Source organism: Nelumbo nucifera, chromosome 1 (genome assembly GCF_055504915.1).
Source record: "Nelumbo nucifera cultivar China Antique chromosome 1, China Antique-T2T, whole genome shotgun sequence".
In the NCBI taxonomy this organism is placed as follows: domain Eukaryota; kingdom Viridiplantae; phylum Streptophyta; class Magnoliopsida; order Proteales; family Nelumbonaceae; genus Nelumbo; species Nelumbo nucifera.
The window spans coordinates 173,371,181-173,387,013 of record NC_142649.1 but is presented as its reverse complement, the minus strand read 5'-3'; the positions used below and the strand labels follow the sequence as shown (position 1 = coordinate 173,387,013).

Genomic DNA, 15,833 nt, shown 5'->3' with positions numbered 1-15,833 from the left:
TAGAATGACTTTCTAATTAAAAAATAGATAGGTAATTCTCGGGACTATCTCCTTTGAGCCTTTTGTTGGCTTTAATTGTGCCTTGGCTGCTCATCGAAGAAAAGAAAAGTTGTGTCTTGGCTGACATGAAGTAGGTATCAGAGCATGCCATCATTTTCACCTACTGCTGATTAGTGTTGCACCCTGGCTTGCATCATGAAATACAGCAAAGATATAACTATATACTTAGATACCCTAAAACAGTAAAACTAGAAGATGAAAAAAGAGGACAGACAGCAAACTTTTTGGATGAAGAAGCAAACTATCATCTGTTCTTTGGGTATTTGGTATATGAATTGCATACATGAAGTTCCAATTGGTCATTTACACACAAGGATAATGATTCATTAACACTAATACCAGAAAAAGAAAAGATTCATTAACAATACCATTTCTCATATTCAGATATAAGAAACCAGCAACCTTTATACTATCTTGGATGATTTCTTAACTCAGCTCTAGAGTTAAGAGTACCATTCTCATGTTAGGCTAGGTAGTAATCATAACCAAATAAAGCCCTATTTGATAGCAATGGCTAGATCAAACATATACTTTTGCCAAAAATAATAAAGAAAACGATCCTCTTTTGTAAAAAAAAAAAAATATACCCTTTTGACAAACAACTATTTCTTCAATTTTCTTGAGAATATGACAACAGTTGTTATAACGACTCCATGTTGATGGTTACCCCATTAACTCTCCATGCATTAATCCTTCAAACCTGTAAGACAGTAAGCAATGCATTAGAAAGTTTCTTGTCTGCAAGTACATATACTGATATACATATACACATGGATTGGAGTATGAAATGAGCAAGGTGGTACTATTTTGAAGGCATTTGTTCAGGAAGTAAAAGATGGGGGAAAGACCACTTGGACTAATAACTAGCAGGCTTCTAACATTTAGAATGCATTAATCCCATATTACTAGATCGTTACCTATTGTCATGGTAATTTACTATGATACACAAGATGTTTGCTGGCTAATCTATTCATCATTTGGTAGACCATCTGTTGGGCTATATAGACCAAAAATCATAGTTGGTAACTTGGTAAGTGCATGCTAATTTAACATCTAAGCATTGTAAAGCAACCCTCTCTATCTGATGATCTGTATTTCATAACTCTGGCCATCCAGCGATATTTCTGATTGTAATTTTCTTTTTTACTTCCCTTTCAGTAAAACAAGTAGGACTGTAGAAGTACTGGGTAATGGAAATTACAAGACATTGACCAATCAATTTACATTCTTCCATTGTTTTAAGGTTCAACAATCAGGATCCATCAAAAAAAGATGCAACAATCAAGTATAGGATAAACTCACAAATGCTTTGTTGTAAATGGTATATCAAACAAATCTTACTTTTCCCCATTTATGATTGGTATTGACAACAAGGTCGAGAGAATTTTGTTGTTAAAATAAGATAATTCAACAGTCACTTAAAGCTTGTAAAAAAAACAGTCACTTAAAGAACATACTCAAAGGAAAAGATAATATTACTTATACTCAAATGATTAATTAAATTAAGGATGATCTTTTAATTTTAAAGTTATTCTCTCAATGCCCAACATAAAATTATGAGCAATGCTACTGACAGAAAAACACCCATCGACCCATATTTTTACATTTCCTGTTTTACACCATAAAAGCGGCCCATGTCCATTTTGAGGCATTGCTGTGCAATAATATGGCATAAAAGAACCACTTAATAATAAAATAGTATTCTAATAGAAATATATACATATATATGTTTTTTCCAATTATACATGTATACATATACACACAACTGCTTTAATATTTAATCATTTCTAATGGAAAAAAGAAAGCACCCTGCATAGCTATAAGATCGCTATAAGTATGTTATCCTTATGGATATTCTAATACTTTGTACTTTCTCTTAATTTCTAACTCTCCAACTGCAAGATATTCAACCAAGCCATTTTACAAAAAGGATAGGTTTTCACATCATATATGTATGTGGTTTGCAAAAAGACATGATTTTTTGATATTTTTCATTATTCTTCTATATGAAATTTTGAGAGGTGTGTCAACACCCTTGGCTGAATAGCGAAAAGAACAAGAATAATCTTATAGGTGTCCAGAATTGTTGGCCCCCACCTCAAAGAGTCTCTTATATATTAAAAGATATGTACAATTACAAGAATGCCCATATAAAAAGAATAAGATATATAAGTGAAGTAATACACAATAGGGACTATACTAATAAGATACATCAAGTCACTAAATCTCCACACTGGACATAAGCATCAGTTTGTCTATAAGAAAGAGATGTCAAACTCTAGCCATAGCCTTGTTGAAGATATCGGCAATCTACATGTCCGAGGCTACATGAGGAAGCGATATAGACTCAGCAGTGAAAAGATCTCGGATAAAGTGGCAATCCACCTTGATGTGCTTGGTCCTCCTAGGGAAGACAGGGTTAGATGAAATCTTGATAGCACTCATATTGTCTGCATAGAGAGGAATAGGAGTAGGAAGCTGAATGCCAAGATCCATAAAGAGAGACCGTAACCAAACAGAAGACGTTGCCCTATACTCTGCTTTAGTGGAAAACTTGGAAATTTTTGTTGTTTCTTACACTTCCAAGAGATGAGTGAATCACCCATAAAGACACACCACCTAGAATTGGACCTATAGGTGTCAAGACAACCAACCCAATCTACATCGGCATATGCTCTCAACTGAATAGGGGAGGAGGAGGAGGAGAAGAACAGTCACTGAGAAGTTGTGCCTCTAACATACCAAATGATGCGATGAACAGCAGTCATATGAGGTTGACGAGGAACAGAAACAAATTGACTAACAACCTGAACAACATGAGAAATATCAGGCCGAGTCATAGTGAGATAAATGAGGAACCCCACAAGCCAGTGATACAAGGCAGCATCAGGAAGCAATGGACCTTCAGATTTAGATAAATTAAGATTTAGCTCCATAGGTGTATCAACATGCTTCTCATCATTAATACCAGCAAGTTTAACAAAGTCAGAGGCATATTTCTACTGACAAATAAAATACCCTCGATCAATGAACTTCTAGTCCTAGGAAATAGGTGAGAGGGCCCAAGTCCTTCATGTGAAAGGAATTACATCAGTTCCAGTCATCAACATACAACAAGAAAATGGTAATACCCGGAGGCCATCACCTAACAAAGAGAGAGTGATCAAAGGAACTCTGGCTATATCCAGCAACAACTACAACATCTCGAAAGCCTTCAAACCATGCTCGAGGAGCCTGTTTTAGACCATATAGAGATTTTTTGAGGCGACATACTAAAGAATAATCACTGTAGTATCTAGGAGGAGGCTTCATGTAGACCGTCTCCTTCAACTGACCATGACTTCACATCAAGTTGGTATATGGTCCAAGATTGGGTAGCAGACAATGCTAAGAGAACACAGACTTGGTGATATTTGCAACAGGAGCAGAGGTTTCTTCATAGTCGATGCCATACTCCTAACTATATCCTTGGGCAACTAAACGAGCCTTGTATTGATCAAGAGATCCACCAAATTTCAGCTTAATGTTGTAAACCCAATGACTCTCAGCAATGGATGCATCTGAAGGAGCAGGCACAAGGTTCCAAGTGTCATTCTCATGTAGAGCGTGAATCTCTACATCCATGGCTTCCTTCCAATGAGCCAATGAGGGCTACTACTAGCTTCCTAGTAGGAGTGAAGAATATCTGTGGAAGATAGGACATCAGACAAAGAGCTATGGTTTAAAAGAAAACCATAACAGACAAAGAGATATGGTTTAAAGGAAAATCATAGCGATCAGAAGGTCTAGATATACGAGTAGAATGACAAAGAGGAACAGAAGTATGAGGAGTATCTGAAATAGAGGTATCACTTACAAGAGCAGTGGTAAGACGATGATCTGAACCGGAAGGAAGGAGAACCGCAGGTGTAGGGAATAGAACACGTAACCGCTTGCAAGAGAAGATGAGAAGGTCCTTCTCAGCAAAAGGAGGTGGAGCATCTTGTGAATCAAGGTTTGGCAAAACAGAAACAGACGGTGTAGATAGTCTAGCAATTCCAACAAAAAAAGAAATGTGCTCAAGGAAAACAACATTACGTGATATACGAATGCGACAAATAGAGGGATCATAACAAAGAATCCTTTGTGGTCAGGACTGCAACCCACAAAGGCACACATGACAAACTGTGCAGACAATTTAGAACGTTCACAAGAGGAAAGATGAACAAACCATACACATCAAAAAACATGAAGCACAGATAAATCTAGAGAACGACCAAACAACTTTTGAAAGGGAGACATATTACCAAGAATAGATGAAGGAATATAGTTGATCAAAAACACAGTTGTATTGGCTGCCTTTACCCAAAAAGGTGGAGTATGGGACTCCTACAATAATGTCCTCACAACACTAAGGATATGCCCATTCTTGCACTCGGCGACACCATTATGTTGAGGAGTATCTAGACAACTTCGTTGCACTTGTATTCCATTTCCATGATTCTTCAAATAGGATAAAAAGTCCCCATCAATGTATTCTCTCCCTGAAACTAAATGGAGAATATGCACTTGTGATTGAAACCGAACCCGTACCATAGCATGGAAAAGCCTAACTGTTGGGAACACCTCTAACTTGTGGCAGAGAAAGTATATCCATGTGTACCTAGTACAATCATCAATGAACGACACAATATTTGTATGCAAGTCGAGAAGTGACGGATGCAGTCAAGACATCACTATGTATAAAGCTCAAAGGGAGAGGTAGCATGCTCAGACATGTGAGGAAATGGTAAAGTATGACTCTTACTTAAACAACAGGAAACACAAGATGTATCAAAGGTCTGCAAGGAAGTAACTTTATTCTTCATAAAGCCTAAATCAAACAAAATTTTTAATTTCACAACATGTATATGACCCAAACGTTTATGCCATAAGTCCCAAACATTATTTTTATGACTCAAAAAGGAACTAGAAGTGGAGGAACTAAAATAAGTTGATGATGCTTTTGTTTGAGACTTTTCAAACTCCAATGCAAACAAACGGCCCAACCTGCTCCCCTTCTCTTTCACCTTCCTAGTGTTCTAGTCTTGAATCAAACATCCATCATGAGAAAATGTGAGAATGATACCTTCATTTGGCCAACAGAAATCAGATTTTGTAGTGAGATTAGGAACAAGAAAGGTCTTGGTAAGAGGGAAAGATGCAGTGGGTGAAAGCTTAAGAGATAGATCACTACTAACAATGATGCTTAACTTTTCACCATTGGCAATAACAATGTGTTTATAATGGGTTTCAATAAGGTTACTTGGTTGGTTAGGGTAAGCTCCTGTCATATGGTTGGTAGCTCCAGAGTCAATGGTCCAAATATGAGAAGGTGAAGAACAATAACCGGAGAACTCACCAAGTAATTCAATAGTAGAAAAGGCAAAAGAATTAGCAAATGTTATCGGCTGTTGAATGTTTTCCTCAACCATAGATGCTAGAGAATCACCTTTAACAAAAGAATCACCACCAGTAGTAGATTTCTTACTCCCATGTGCTACAACAGAAGTGTCAATCCCATAGGTTGATCCATCCAGTTTTATAGGAATAATATCGACTCTATCAGAGGCCATTTTAGTAAGAAAACAATATTCTAGACACAAGGATATCAGAGAAAACCAAATTCAGCAATAGTCCACTCTAGTCCAGGGGGAAAGAGAAGTATTCCAATACTAGAGGAAGTCAAGAGACCCCAATAAAATACCATAACAGCTTCAAGAATTCAAGTTGACAGTCCAAAAAAGGCATGTTTTAGGACTGTCGAATCTAAAATCTCTCAAATATCAATATGAAATTTGAAACAAATAAATGGGAAGCAAGAAAACCCTAGGGCAACACCAGATCTTGTGTTGATCGAAACAATCCTTAGAAAACTCCAAACCAGAAACTGAGTGTAAGGTTAAAAAGAGCTTGAGAGAACCCTTCAATTTGGAGAGAAAATCCTAAATCACAGGCTGGTGTAGAAGGCCTGAAGTCCAAAACTGTTGCAGTCCAAAAAAGGAAACTGTACAGTATTGTTGCCTCCTCCAAAAACTTCACCAAATCAGATGTTGTTTGTAGGGAGAATAGATCAGGTCTAGGCAACACCAGATCTGAAGTTTGGCCTCGAACCAATGTCTCCCAAGAAAGATCTAATAAAATCTCTCCTGCTGGTTAAGCAAAGTGGACTGAACAGAAAAGGGTTGATCAAAACAGCCCTAATCCCCCCCTTTAAAAAAAAGAACAGAGGGATAGAAAATCCTAAGAGGACAATAAGATTACTGCTTCTAGTGAGGTTCAAGAAAAGAGAAAATAGATCAGGGAGCAACCTGCTCTGATACCATGTCAACACCCTTGGCTGAATAGAGAAAAGAACAAGAATAATCTTAGAGGTTTCTAGAATTGTCAACCCCCACAAAGAGTCTCTTATATATTAAAAGATATGTACAATTACAAGGATGCTCATATAGGGCTGAAAGAGAAAGAGAATAAGATATATAAGTAAAGTAATATACAACAGGGACTATACTAATAAGATGCATCAAGTCACTGAATCTCCATAAAGTGTACCACCAAAAAATAAATTCTTGTGAGCTCTTACAAAGATGGAGACCCTTTTAGTGTTTGTCTCCTCATGTTTGCTTCCTTTGTATGGCAAGTGGTGAATCTTCTTATCACCTATTAATGTCCTTTTCTTTTTGCTACTTGGATTTGGAAAAGGCTTTTCCTGGTCAAGTTGCAGGTAGACTCCCCCTCCTAATTTGGAGATATTCTTCAAACCTACTCTCTTTGCTCCACCAAGAAAGAGATAGAGGACACTACAAGAGATATGCTAGGGTGGTTACTCTTTAGTCCATTTGGGAGGAGAGGAATAATAAAATTTTTCTAGATAGGTCAAGTAATAAAGAAGAAATCACGGAAAACATTTTGCTAAAAGTAGGCCATTGGATTAAACATTAAATCTTTTGATTCCTTTCTACATTCTAAGGACTAAGGCGATGGCAATCGATAGTTGAATCATCAATGCTAAAGCTGAAATTATCCCAACAATGGCATCCACCCTACAACAATACTTACAAGCTAAACTCCGATCACTGCAGTTAGGAGAAACCTGGACCTTCAAGCATAGGAGGTGCCATTAGGAATTGCAATGGCAATATCAAAGTCATTTTCTCAGGATCAATAAGCATTGGTAACTATTAAGATTGGAAATATTAGGCAAAGAAACACAACATTGTTAGGCAAGTGGTTGTGGAGATTTCCTATGGAGCAAGAAAGTTTATGGCATAGGGTGATAAGAAGCATTCATGGATTGGTAGCAAATGAATGGGATGCTTGAATAGGGCTTCTCGCTCTTCCTTGTGGAAAGACATTGCTGGTGTCCTACCCGTTTTATCACCCTTCATCAGGTATGATGCTTGCTTGGGTAATAAGGTTCTCTTTTGGGAGGACACTTGGATTGGGGACTCTCTCCATAAGGATAGATTCCCGACCAACTATTCCCTCTCTCTGGACAAATTTAAAGTTATCTCTCATTTTTGTGTCTCTAGGGATTCTTGGAATTTGGGACTAAGGAGAGGTTTGAGGGACTTAGAAGTGGGATCAGCAGATGAATTATTTTCCCTCAAGGATAGACCCCTCTTGTCCTGATAGTAGAATTTGGACTCAATCCTCTTCACCATCAATGCCATACATTGGTTGAAAACTCTGGAATTATTCAAGGATGTCTCTGTAGATGACTTGAATAGAGGTTGGAGTGTAATAGCAGGGTCTTCTGCTTCATTGTCTACCATACAAGCAGTTCCATCTCCTTTGCAGTGTGATATGAAACCAAATTTTGATGGCAGCTCTGTTGGGAACCCTGGACCCTCTGGAATTGGGGATGTGTTTAGAGATGCAGGAGGAAGAATTCTGACCATGTATTATGGTCCAGTAGGGTGGAGGACTCGTTTAGAGCATAAGTGATGGCCCTCCTTCAAGGGCTCAAATTGGCTAAGCAATTGGGCATTCAACAGATAGAAGTGAAGGGAGACTCAAAATTAGTAATAGGTTGGCTTCAAACAAATAGCTTGGGAATGTGGTCCCTTAGACAACCTGTAAGGGAATTATTGAGCCTCACAAGGGAGCCGGGTGCACATGTTAAATGGACTAGGAGGTCAGCAAATGCTTTAGCTGATAATCTAGCAAAGCAAGGTGTAAATCGGGAGCCTTTAATTTGGGCTGTTTTGTAATTTGATTTATGATGAGGGGTCACCTTGTGTCACTGTAGGTGACAGTTTGTATTTCTGCCTTTTAAGATAATGAAAGTTACCGTTTCCTATCAAAATAAATAAATAAGCATTGATAACTAGACTAGAGCTGTACTGCTAGCAATATTACAAGGGATAAGGTTGAATAGGCTGCTAAACATTACTGATTTAGTTGTGGAAGGCGACTCAAGGGTGGTAGTGGGCAGGATGAAAAATAACAGTAAGGGAACTTGGCATTATAGGAGTAAAGGGAGATCAAAGCAATGACAATAGAACTGAAAATTACATATACATGGGTCCACAGATCAGCAAATGGTTTTGCTGATTCCTTGGAAAAGGATGGTTTCAATAGAAATCAGATCTTCTGGGGTTTTTTGACAATGTACAATAAGGAAAAAGAGTTTCATGCAATTCAGTTTTATGTAAAAAACGAGATGGAATGGGTATGGTGTCTGCTGTCACTCCTTGGGACAGTTTTGGCTGCTGTACATAATTGCCTTTCTTTTATTAGTGAAATTCAATTTACCAATCAAAAAATTTATTAAATAATTTCTTTGCAATGGATAAAATTTTAACCAATCCATATAATGGTATTCAAGCACTTGGATATAGTCTGTTGGCACTCAACACTGAGATTCAAGGGAAAAATTGCAAAAAAGAAGAATAAGGTTCTCTCCAATTTCCTCATTCTTCATCCAACAAATGCAAGCTTTAAGTCTTGTAGTAGCTCTACACAAATTCATTGTTATTTTATAACAACAGACGAATGAACAGAAAACTAGGATTGGTAGACTATGGACTCCACCACTTGATGGATTCATAAAACTAAATAAGTAGTAGAGAGAACCCAGGGCCTTCTCAGGTATAGGAGGCATCTTCAGGAGTGAATCAGGTCATGCGGTGGCACTATTTTCAGGTCAGATTGGCATTGGTTACTCTTTGAAGGCTGAAATAAAGGCAGTTATGGAAGGAGTATATGGAGCAAGGGAGCCAGATGTGCATAAACTGATAATTAAAATTAAAGGATACTTGTAATTGGTGATTAAGTGGCTGCTAAGGACAGCCAACAAGGGGTGGGGAGGGATCAAATGTTTTGGGCTCAGTTGTAAAAGCAAAGTGGTACTTGGAGCTGAGATGTTTTATCTCCAATTGCAATTCGTACAGTTGTAATTAACTTTTAATCCTATTAATGAAAGTTTCAGTTTTTGGTTAAAAAATAGATGAATGAACAGGAAATTATGAAAAACAAAAGAGAAAAAACTGTCAGGTGAAATAACTTCAGAAAAGTTGTTTTGACATTTAGCTTCTCCACAAAGCATCAACTTTATTTGTAAGTAATTGCAATGCATTTTATCATTTTTTGGCACAAATTTTTAAAATAAATGAGTTGCAGTTATATAAGTTGGTTAAGGCTCAAGATTTCTGTTTGGATGGTTCCTTTGAACAACTCGAAAATAGAATAGTTAGAAAAAAGGTTAGAGATGCTGCTCAAACTTATGACCATATCTGGCACATAAAATAAACTAGAATATGGTTGGCCCTAAATGATATGGGTAACCTTCTGAAAAAAGTATGACTTGTTTGTGTACCCTTGTGAGAGCTCAGGTAGCGATTTCTGAATGCCACAAAATTGTCCAAAGTAGATTTAACATGGCAAGATATCTTATTCTTCATAACCTTGAGGTTGACACCCTGGTCAAGGGCAGACATGTGCTTAAAGCTAGAGAGCCTTCCGCTGGCTCCCCTCTGTAAATCATTAACATGTGGAGCAACATGGTTCCAACCATCCTCCACAACATTTCTCATGGAAAGAAGACCACTGGATCTAGCGAACTCCAAAGCACCAGTTCTGGTTGCTGCAAAAGCTGTAAAAAAAGGTACAAGTTTATCAAGTTCAGGAGCACAACAAGACCAAAGTCCACAATGCATGTACAAAGAGGCTCAGTACAACATTCCTTTTTGCTTTTTTTTTTCTTTTCTTTTTTATCTGTAGTCTGATTATTTGTTCCCCTGGTTAAATCATTTACCTCCAGATATATGTGATCTGAATCCATACATCTTTTATTGGAACTTTGAAACCATGCCTTGATGCAAATAATCTTATATAGAGACAAATGCAAATATCACTAACGGTATACATGGATGAATGTACATAAGACTGTGTTTGGTTGCAGTGCAATCTTATTTGAATTAATACAAATGTATGAGAGTGCAAATGAAAAGAATGCAAATTCTGGTCTAATTTTGTTTCGGGTTTTAGTTCATTATGTTTCAGGTCTTATTTTACTTCATTTGTACTGCAATCAAATAAAATAAGGTACATTTTGAAACAAAAATAAAACAGAATTTGGACCCAAATCATTTGCACTACCTTAATTTTGCATCAGTGCAAATTTATATGCACTGCAACCAAACACAGCCTAAAGAGCATGCACCAACTCTTTCCCATTCTTATTGCTTTTCTATCTGCCTTAAACAGGTAACACATTCAACATATCAAAGAAAAGAAAATTCCCTGATTTTAATTCACATGCACTCTTAGTCTTGCTAATTGAACTTCACATTCATTTGCAGAAGGATGTGCTTTGTGATAACACTTTTAGTGGTTATTCACTATTGTTTGCACTAAACTTACTCTTAATTTTTTTTTTTTAAATTAAAATAGGCTCTTACATCAGGCAATTCTTTGAATCAGATTTCTGAGGATTTACTTCCACAAGGAATTGCCAGAAGTGTACTGTTAAAAAACCACGTCTTATGAATTAAAAAGAGCCATATCCCACAAAACTAGTTTCATAAAGGGTCTGGATAGTTATGAAGCTGATTATTACATCACATATAGGCAAACCTGTAGAAATTATAACACAGACATACACCTCATACATATATAAGCTCTAGGAATCATACTTGGGTTCAAAACTTAAATTTTAGAAAAACAAATGCTGCAAACAAGTTGTGTCTCTTTATTATCCAGTTAATATATGGTAGAGCATAAAATGCACGTCTGGGAGCATTATAAAATTGTAATATAAAACAATAATCAACTCAAATATTTTGGTCACAAATGTAACATAATTAAATTTGTGGGGGAGTAGGCTAGTCCTACATTCCATTGGGATGCTTGGCATGCTAGGTGTATAATTCATTCTTTATTCTCTTAGTAAAATGATGCAGTAAATCATTGAAAAAAATATATAAAACAGTAAAGTTCAATTTGTTCTTTTGGTTTTAATTTTCACAATGACAATCAGCCAAATTTTAACAGGCACAATTCTTTTCTATGCATTAAGGTGGCATCAGTCTGTATGGTTTTGAAAATCCAGCAGTAAACCATGGAATATCTGAAAAAATGTACCATTAGAAGGTATTTCAACAAGGAAGTTTGCAGGAAGACCAATGCCAAAACCAGCCACTGTGATGCCAACACTAAATCCAACCCCACAACCAGCTCCAACGTAGCCAATCACCTCAGGGCCAAACCCAGGACCCCATCCAACACCACATCCTACGCCGATCCCCATGCCCCAAAATGCTCCAGATGTTGGATGTACAGGGTTCCATTTTGCATACCTCTTAAACAAACCTTTTATGATCATAAAGATTTGCAACTGCAATAAAACAAGTGTCATAATTCTAGAAAACAATAACCAAGTTGAAATCAAACCACTAAATTAATGTACAACAATAAGCATATGATCTGATGTGATTGATGTTAACAAGAAAAAACTCCATATCTATTGCTCGACTAAATCCAATAGTCAGTATTCTTGAGAATTACACAAGAAATTACATCAAGTCAATCACCAAGGTTTGAAATGTTGGAACCAATGGAAATATAAGTCATCCAAATACAGGAAACATGTCAGAAATGTTCTGTGGAGATATAGTGTAAATTATAGACATGGTGGAAACATTGTGAAATATGCAAAAATATAGAATGGTATTTTATGAAATGATAAAAGAATCATAGGCACACCCTTTTAAATTATTATCTTGTACTAAACCATCAAACAAAGCTGAGAAGCTATAGTTAGCAGACAAAATAATACACTGCAAAGTTGTCCTGTAAACGTTACGAGTAAAAGCTACATAATAGTGCGGGCTCAAGCAAGATTTAAATTTGTAGAAAGTGTAAGTGATTCTAATAGATCAACCAAATAATATATTGTGCAAACAAAAACTAAGAGTTAACTTCATGTCTGAGAAGAATTTTGAGCTGGATCAAAGTGGCAATCATGTACAATACTACTAGGGGTAACTGGTTTGGTGATTGGGTGGAGAGGTCTTACCAAAAACTCAGTCTGAATCCATTTCCCACCTTAAAGAAATATCCCCAGAGAAACTGGGGAGTAAATTCATAACCCCTTTCTAAATTGAACAGCCTAGGGATGGCAAGGAAGAAGTATTAATCACCCAATCCCCCTATCCAGGCCATACTTTGTAGCAGTTAGACCTCTCCACCCGCTGTCTCTTTCCATCCCAAACCTCCAAATCCATGGACATGGATTTGATTTTGGTGCAACCAGAATTCATGAATGTGCAAAGAGCTTCCTTTAGATCCTGTTTTTGTTCTACTTTAGAAATGTTGACAGACGATTTGTAATTGGTTTTGTTTGGCTTGTCACCTTAGCTTCCATCAATTATATTTTTTGTGTTGGATGGCATCTCATCACCCTCTTTGCTTTTAAATTAAAAAAAAAAAAAAAAAAAAAAAAAAACTTCTTTCTATTTACTACCATTTTTTTTTGAAAAATATAAAGTAATTTTATTAAATAGAAGGGAACTGAATATAACAGGCCCCTGGGAAAGCACAAACAGCTTCCTCCTCCACGGGGACATGGACCAAATCAAATCCACCACTAGACAGAGTACATAATTCTCCAAAGCAACAGATGGAATAACTAAATTTCACATGCACTAATTGAAGAGAAAAATTGTTAAGAAGGTAACCAATTTTGTTGTATGGAGCAAAGCATCAGGTAAGCAAGAAGCAACATGTATTTTGAGGCTAATACTTCATTATTAAGGGTGTAGGCAAGGAGGGTAAGGCTACAAAGGGGTCTACCTAAAGGACAGTAGATGGCTCTTAGAGGAGGAGGGAGAGGGAAGGGAAGTAATTTAAGGCTTGGGGAAGGCTAGGGTTTCAGTCCGACAGAGCTTACATAGGGATCTCTGAAAGACTAAAGTGTGGATAACCTTGGGCCTCTCCTATTTATAGACGTGAAGCATGTAAAAGGAGGGAAACTTTCCCAGGTGGGAAAGTTGTTATTTGATTAGATCTAAAACAGGCAAGCCGAGTGGGGTGTAGCTACATGTCCATGTGAGGATCCCGGGATCTGGGTTCCTACCCTTCTCCTCAGGATCCACACATGAGCACTAGTGTAGTTGTTGGCCTCTTCTAGAAGCTAGCTCAATTGTGCCTTAGAAACTTCTTGTAAACACCTAAGTGTTGATGAGATACCACGAGAGGAGTGTAAGGAGTTGCATTGTCGTGATATTGCGATTTGATGCTAAGGCAGAATGTCATTGCAGCGCGAGGGGTTGCGATGCTATGTCAAATCTTGGGGTGAGACCGTAGTGGCAAGGTTCTTAAATCTAGCATGCCCACAATGCAATGGTGAGGTACCATTTCATGTTGCAGGACGAGAAGTGTGAGTTGAGATTTTGCGGTTGTTGCGAAACAAAATTGCGTTAGGGTGAATTTGGGTCTTATGCTGCAATGTGGCCACACTGTGGTAATGTGTTTGTATGACCTCCGTTGCAATTCATAGGATGACTAAATCCATGTACTTCAAAGGGGATTAAATTAATTCCAAGACCATTATTAAACAAATTTAATTAAATGGAAGGTTTAAGCAATTTGTCAAGTTGCTTCAAGGGACCTCTGAATATTCTATAAAATGAATTAAACAAAAGCCCAAACCATCCAAGTATGTTATATGTGCTCCCAAGATAAATGTGTCAAGAAACACTAGTTGTTTTGTCATGTTAACTGAGTCATCTCTCATATTCCCATATAAGCATGAACCAAGAAACCCAACCAAACAATTCAAGACAACAAAAATAAAACCAGTAAAAGTGTAACCTAACACTGAATCAGCTCAACTCAATCGGAGAAAAGATTAAGGAAATTGACTAAGAACCTAGAGAACTCAAGATTTATTTCAGTAATGGATATTGTTGAGAAAACTCAATCACTAGACACCATAATTCTATTTAAACTCAAGCTTACCATTCATTGACCCCAAAATTTTTCTGATTTGGATTCTTAAACTGAAATGAAACCATCAATTATCTAAGACCCAGAAAACTCAAAACAATTTGATTGAGTATTTCCATTGTATCAGAAAAACGTCTGGTTATTAAAACGCAAATATCCCATTTTAACAGAAATATAACAAATTTATTGAGCAATGCCACGGAATACCCTGTTCAAAATCTAGTAGAAAAAGTTAAATAAATATTACACTTAAAATCCTACACCAATATTAGAGCAAGGAGAAAAAAAACGAGGAATCAAACTAGAGTCAAATATACACAAGACTCCTACCTAAAGCAACCACTGAGATTGCAGAAGCATTCAAAACCCCAGAATCGTCGCATTACAGGAATTGACAAAAGAAAATCTACAAGAAAAGATACTAAGAAATGGAATCCAAATGAAAGAATGCTGGACCCTGAGAAGATATTAGAAGGGTTAAATGACATATAATAGAAGAAAGAAGAACAAACAAAAAGAAAGCAATTACCGGATTTCCATTATCAGAGAGACCCTGCATCAACTTGTTTTCTTCCTAGCCTTTCCTGCTCCACCTCCAGCTTTCTTTCTTTCTTCTTCTTCTTCTCTCGGAAATTAAGTAGAAATTTAACTGTTATCCTCGACGTTCGGAGACCATGTGCGTTCTTTTCAGTCCACATCGGGGATCACCGTGACTGTTTGTTTGTACTGTTTCCACTCCAACGGGAGTAGCGGTGGGCCCAACGTAACCCACCAACCAATGGGCTTTGTGAAGCTGCGGCCAGCGGGGCGGGCCCATACAATCTATTGTTTCAGGAGGAAATGCCAGCACTCGACAAGCTTACGCCTTAATTTGTTGCCACAATCCGCCGCTAGGCGCTAACCCACAAATGGGAAATCGCTCATTTGCACCGAGTCCCTTCAACAACAAAAAAATCGCGATCCGATTGAGCAAAAGTTCGATCGAGTCTGATGGGTGATAGCTGATGCATTTGGGGGGCTAGAGATTGTCGTATGTCCATATCCAGGATTTTTTTTTTTAAATATCATGGGAATATTTGGGTCCTTTTATTACGATTTTTCAAAAAAACTTTGAGCTAGGTTCAGGGGGATGTGGCTGTTATTCACAAAAGAGTTTTGGAGTCTAATTCGCTTTGCCAGATCATGAGCTAGCTTTACAATATCCCTATTTACATACAAAATCTTAATATTATCAAAAAATAAGAATAATTCAGATATATGTTCATATAAAGCCTATAGATCTGATATGATGTTTTTCCCAGTTC

The 15,833-nt window shown here is 37.2% G+C and overlaps 1 protein-coding gene across 4 annotated transcripts; it reads right to left on the bottom strand.

The window, feature by feature from the left end:
* Positions 1-362: 362 nt before the first annotated feature.
* On the bottom strand, positions 363-15,630 carry LOC104596395 (cadmium-induced protein AS8-like). Of its 4 annotated transcripts, none has more exons than XM_010257530.3 (5): positions 15,059-15,630; positions 14,860-14,986; positions 11,665-11,917; positions 9,868-10,174; positions 363-760 (listed from the first exon to the last, which is right to left on the bottom strand). In XM_010257530.3, the coding sequence occupies exons 3-5, from the start codon at positions 11,903-11,905 to the stop codon at positions 724-726; spliced, it is 585 nt and encodes a 194-aa protein (XP_010255832.1). In that variant the 5' UTR covers positions 11,906-11,917; positions 14,860-14,986; positions 15,059-15,630; the 3' UTR covers positions 363-723. The 4 variants fall into 4 exon arrangements, with proteins under 4 accessions (XP_010255832.1, XP_019053145.1, XP_010255831.1 ...); XM_019197600.2 differs by having other exon boundaries at positions 14,860-14,935; XM_010257529.3 differs by lacking the exon at positions 14,860-14,986 and having other exon boundaries at positions 15,059-15,614.
* Positions 15,631-15,833: the final 203 nt, after the last annotated feature.

Coding starts and splice junctions, on each gene's coding strand:
- LOC104596395 (XM_010257529.3), bottom strand. CDS start 15,088: ATGCAGGGTCTCTCTGATAATGGAAATCCG. Junction 11,918..15,058: donor TCTCTGATAATGGAAATCCG/GTAATTGCTTTC, acceptor GTTTTATTGCAG/TTGCAAATCTTTATGATCAT. Junction 10,175..11,664: donor TGTTGAAATACCTTCTAATG/GTACATTTTTTC, acceptor CTTTTTTTACAG/CTTTTGCAGCAACCAGAACT.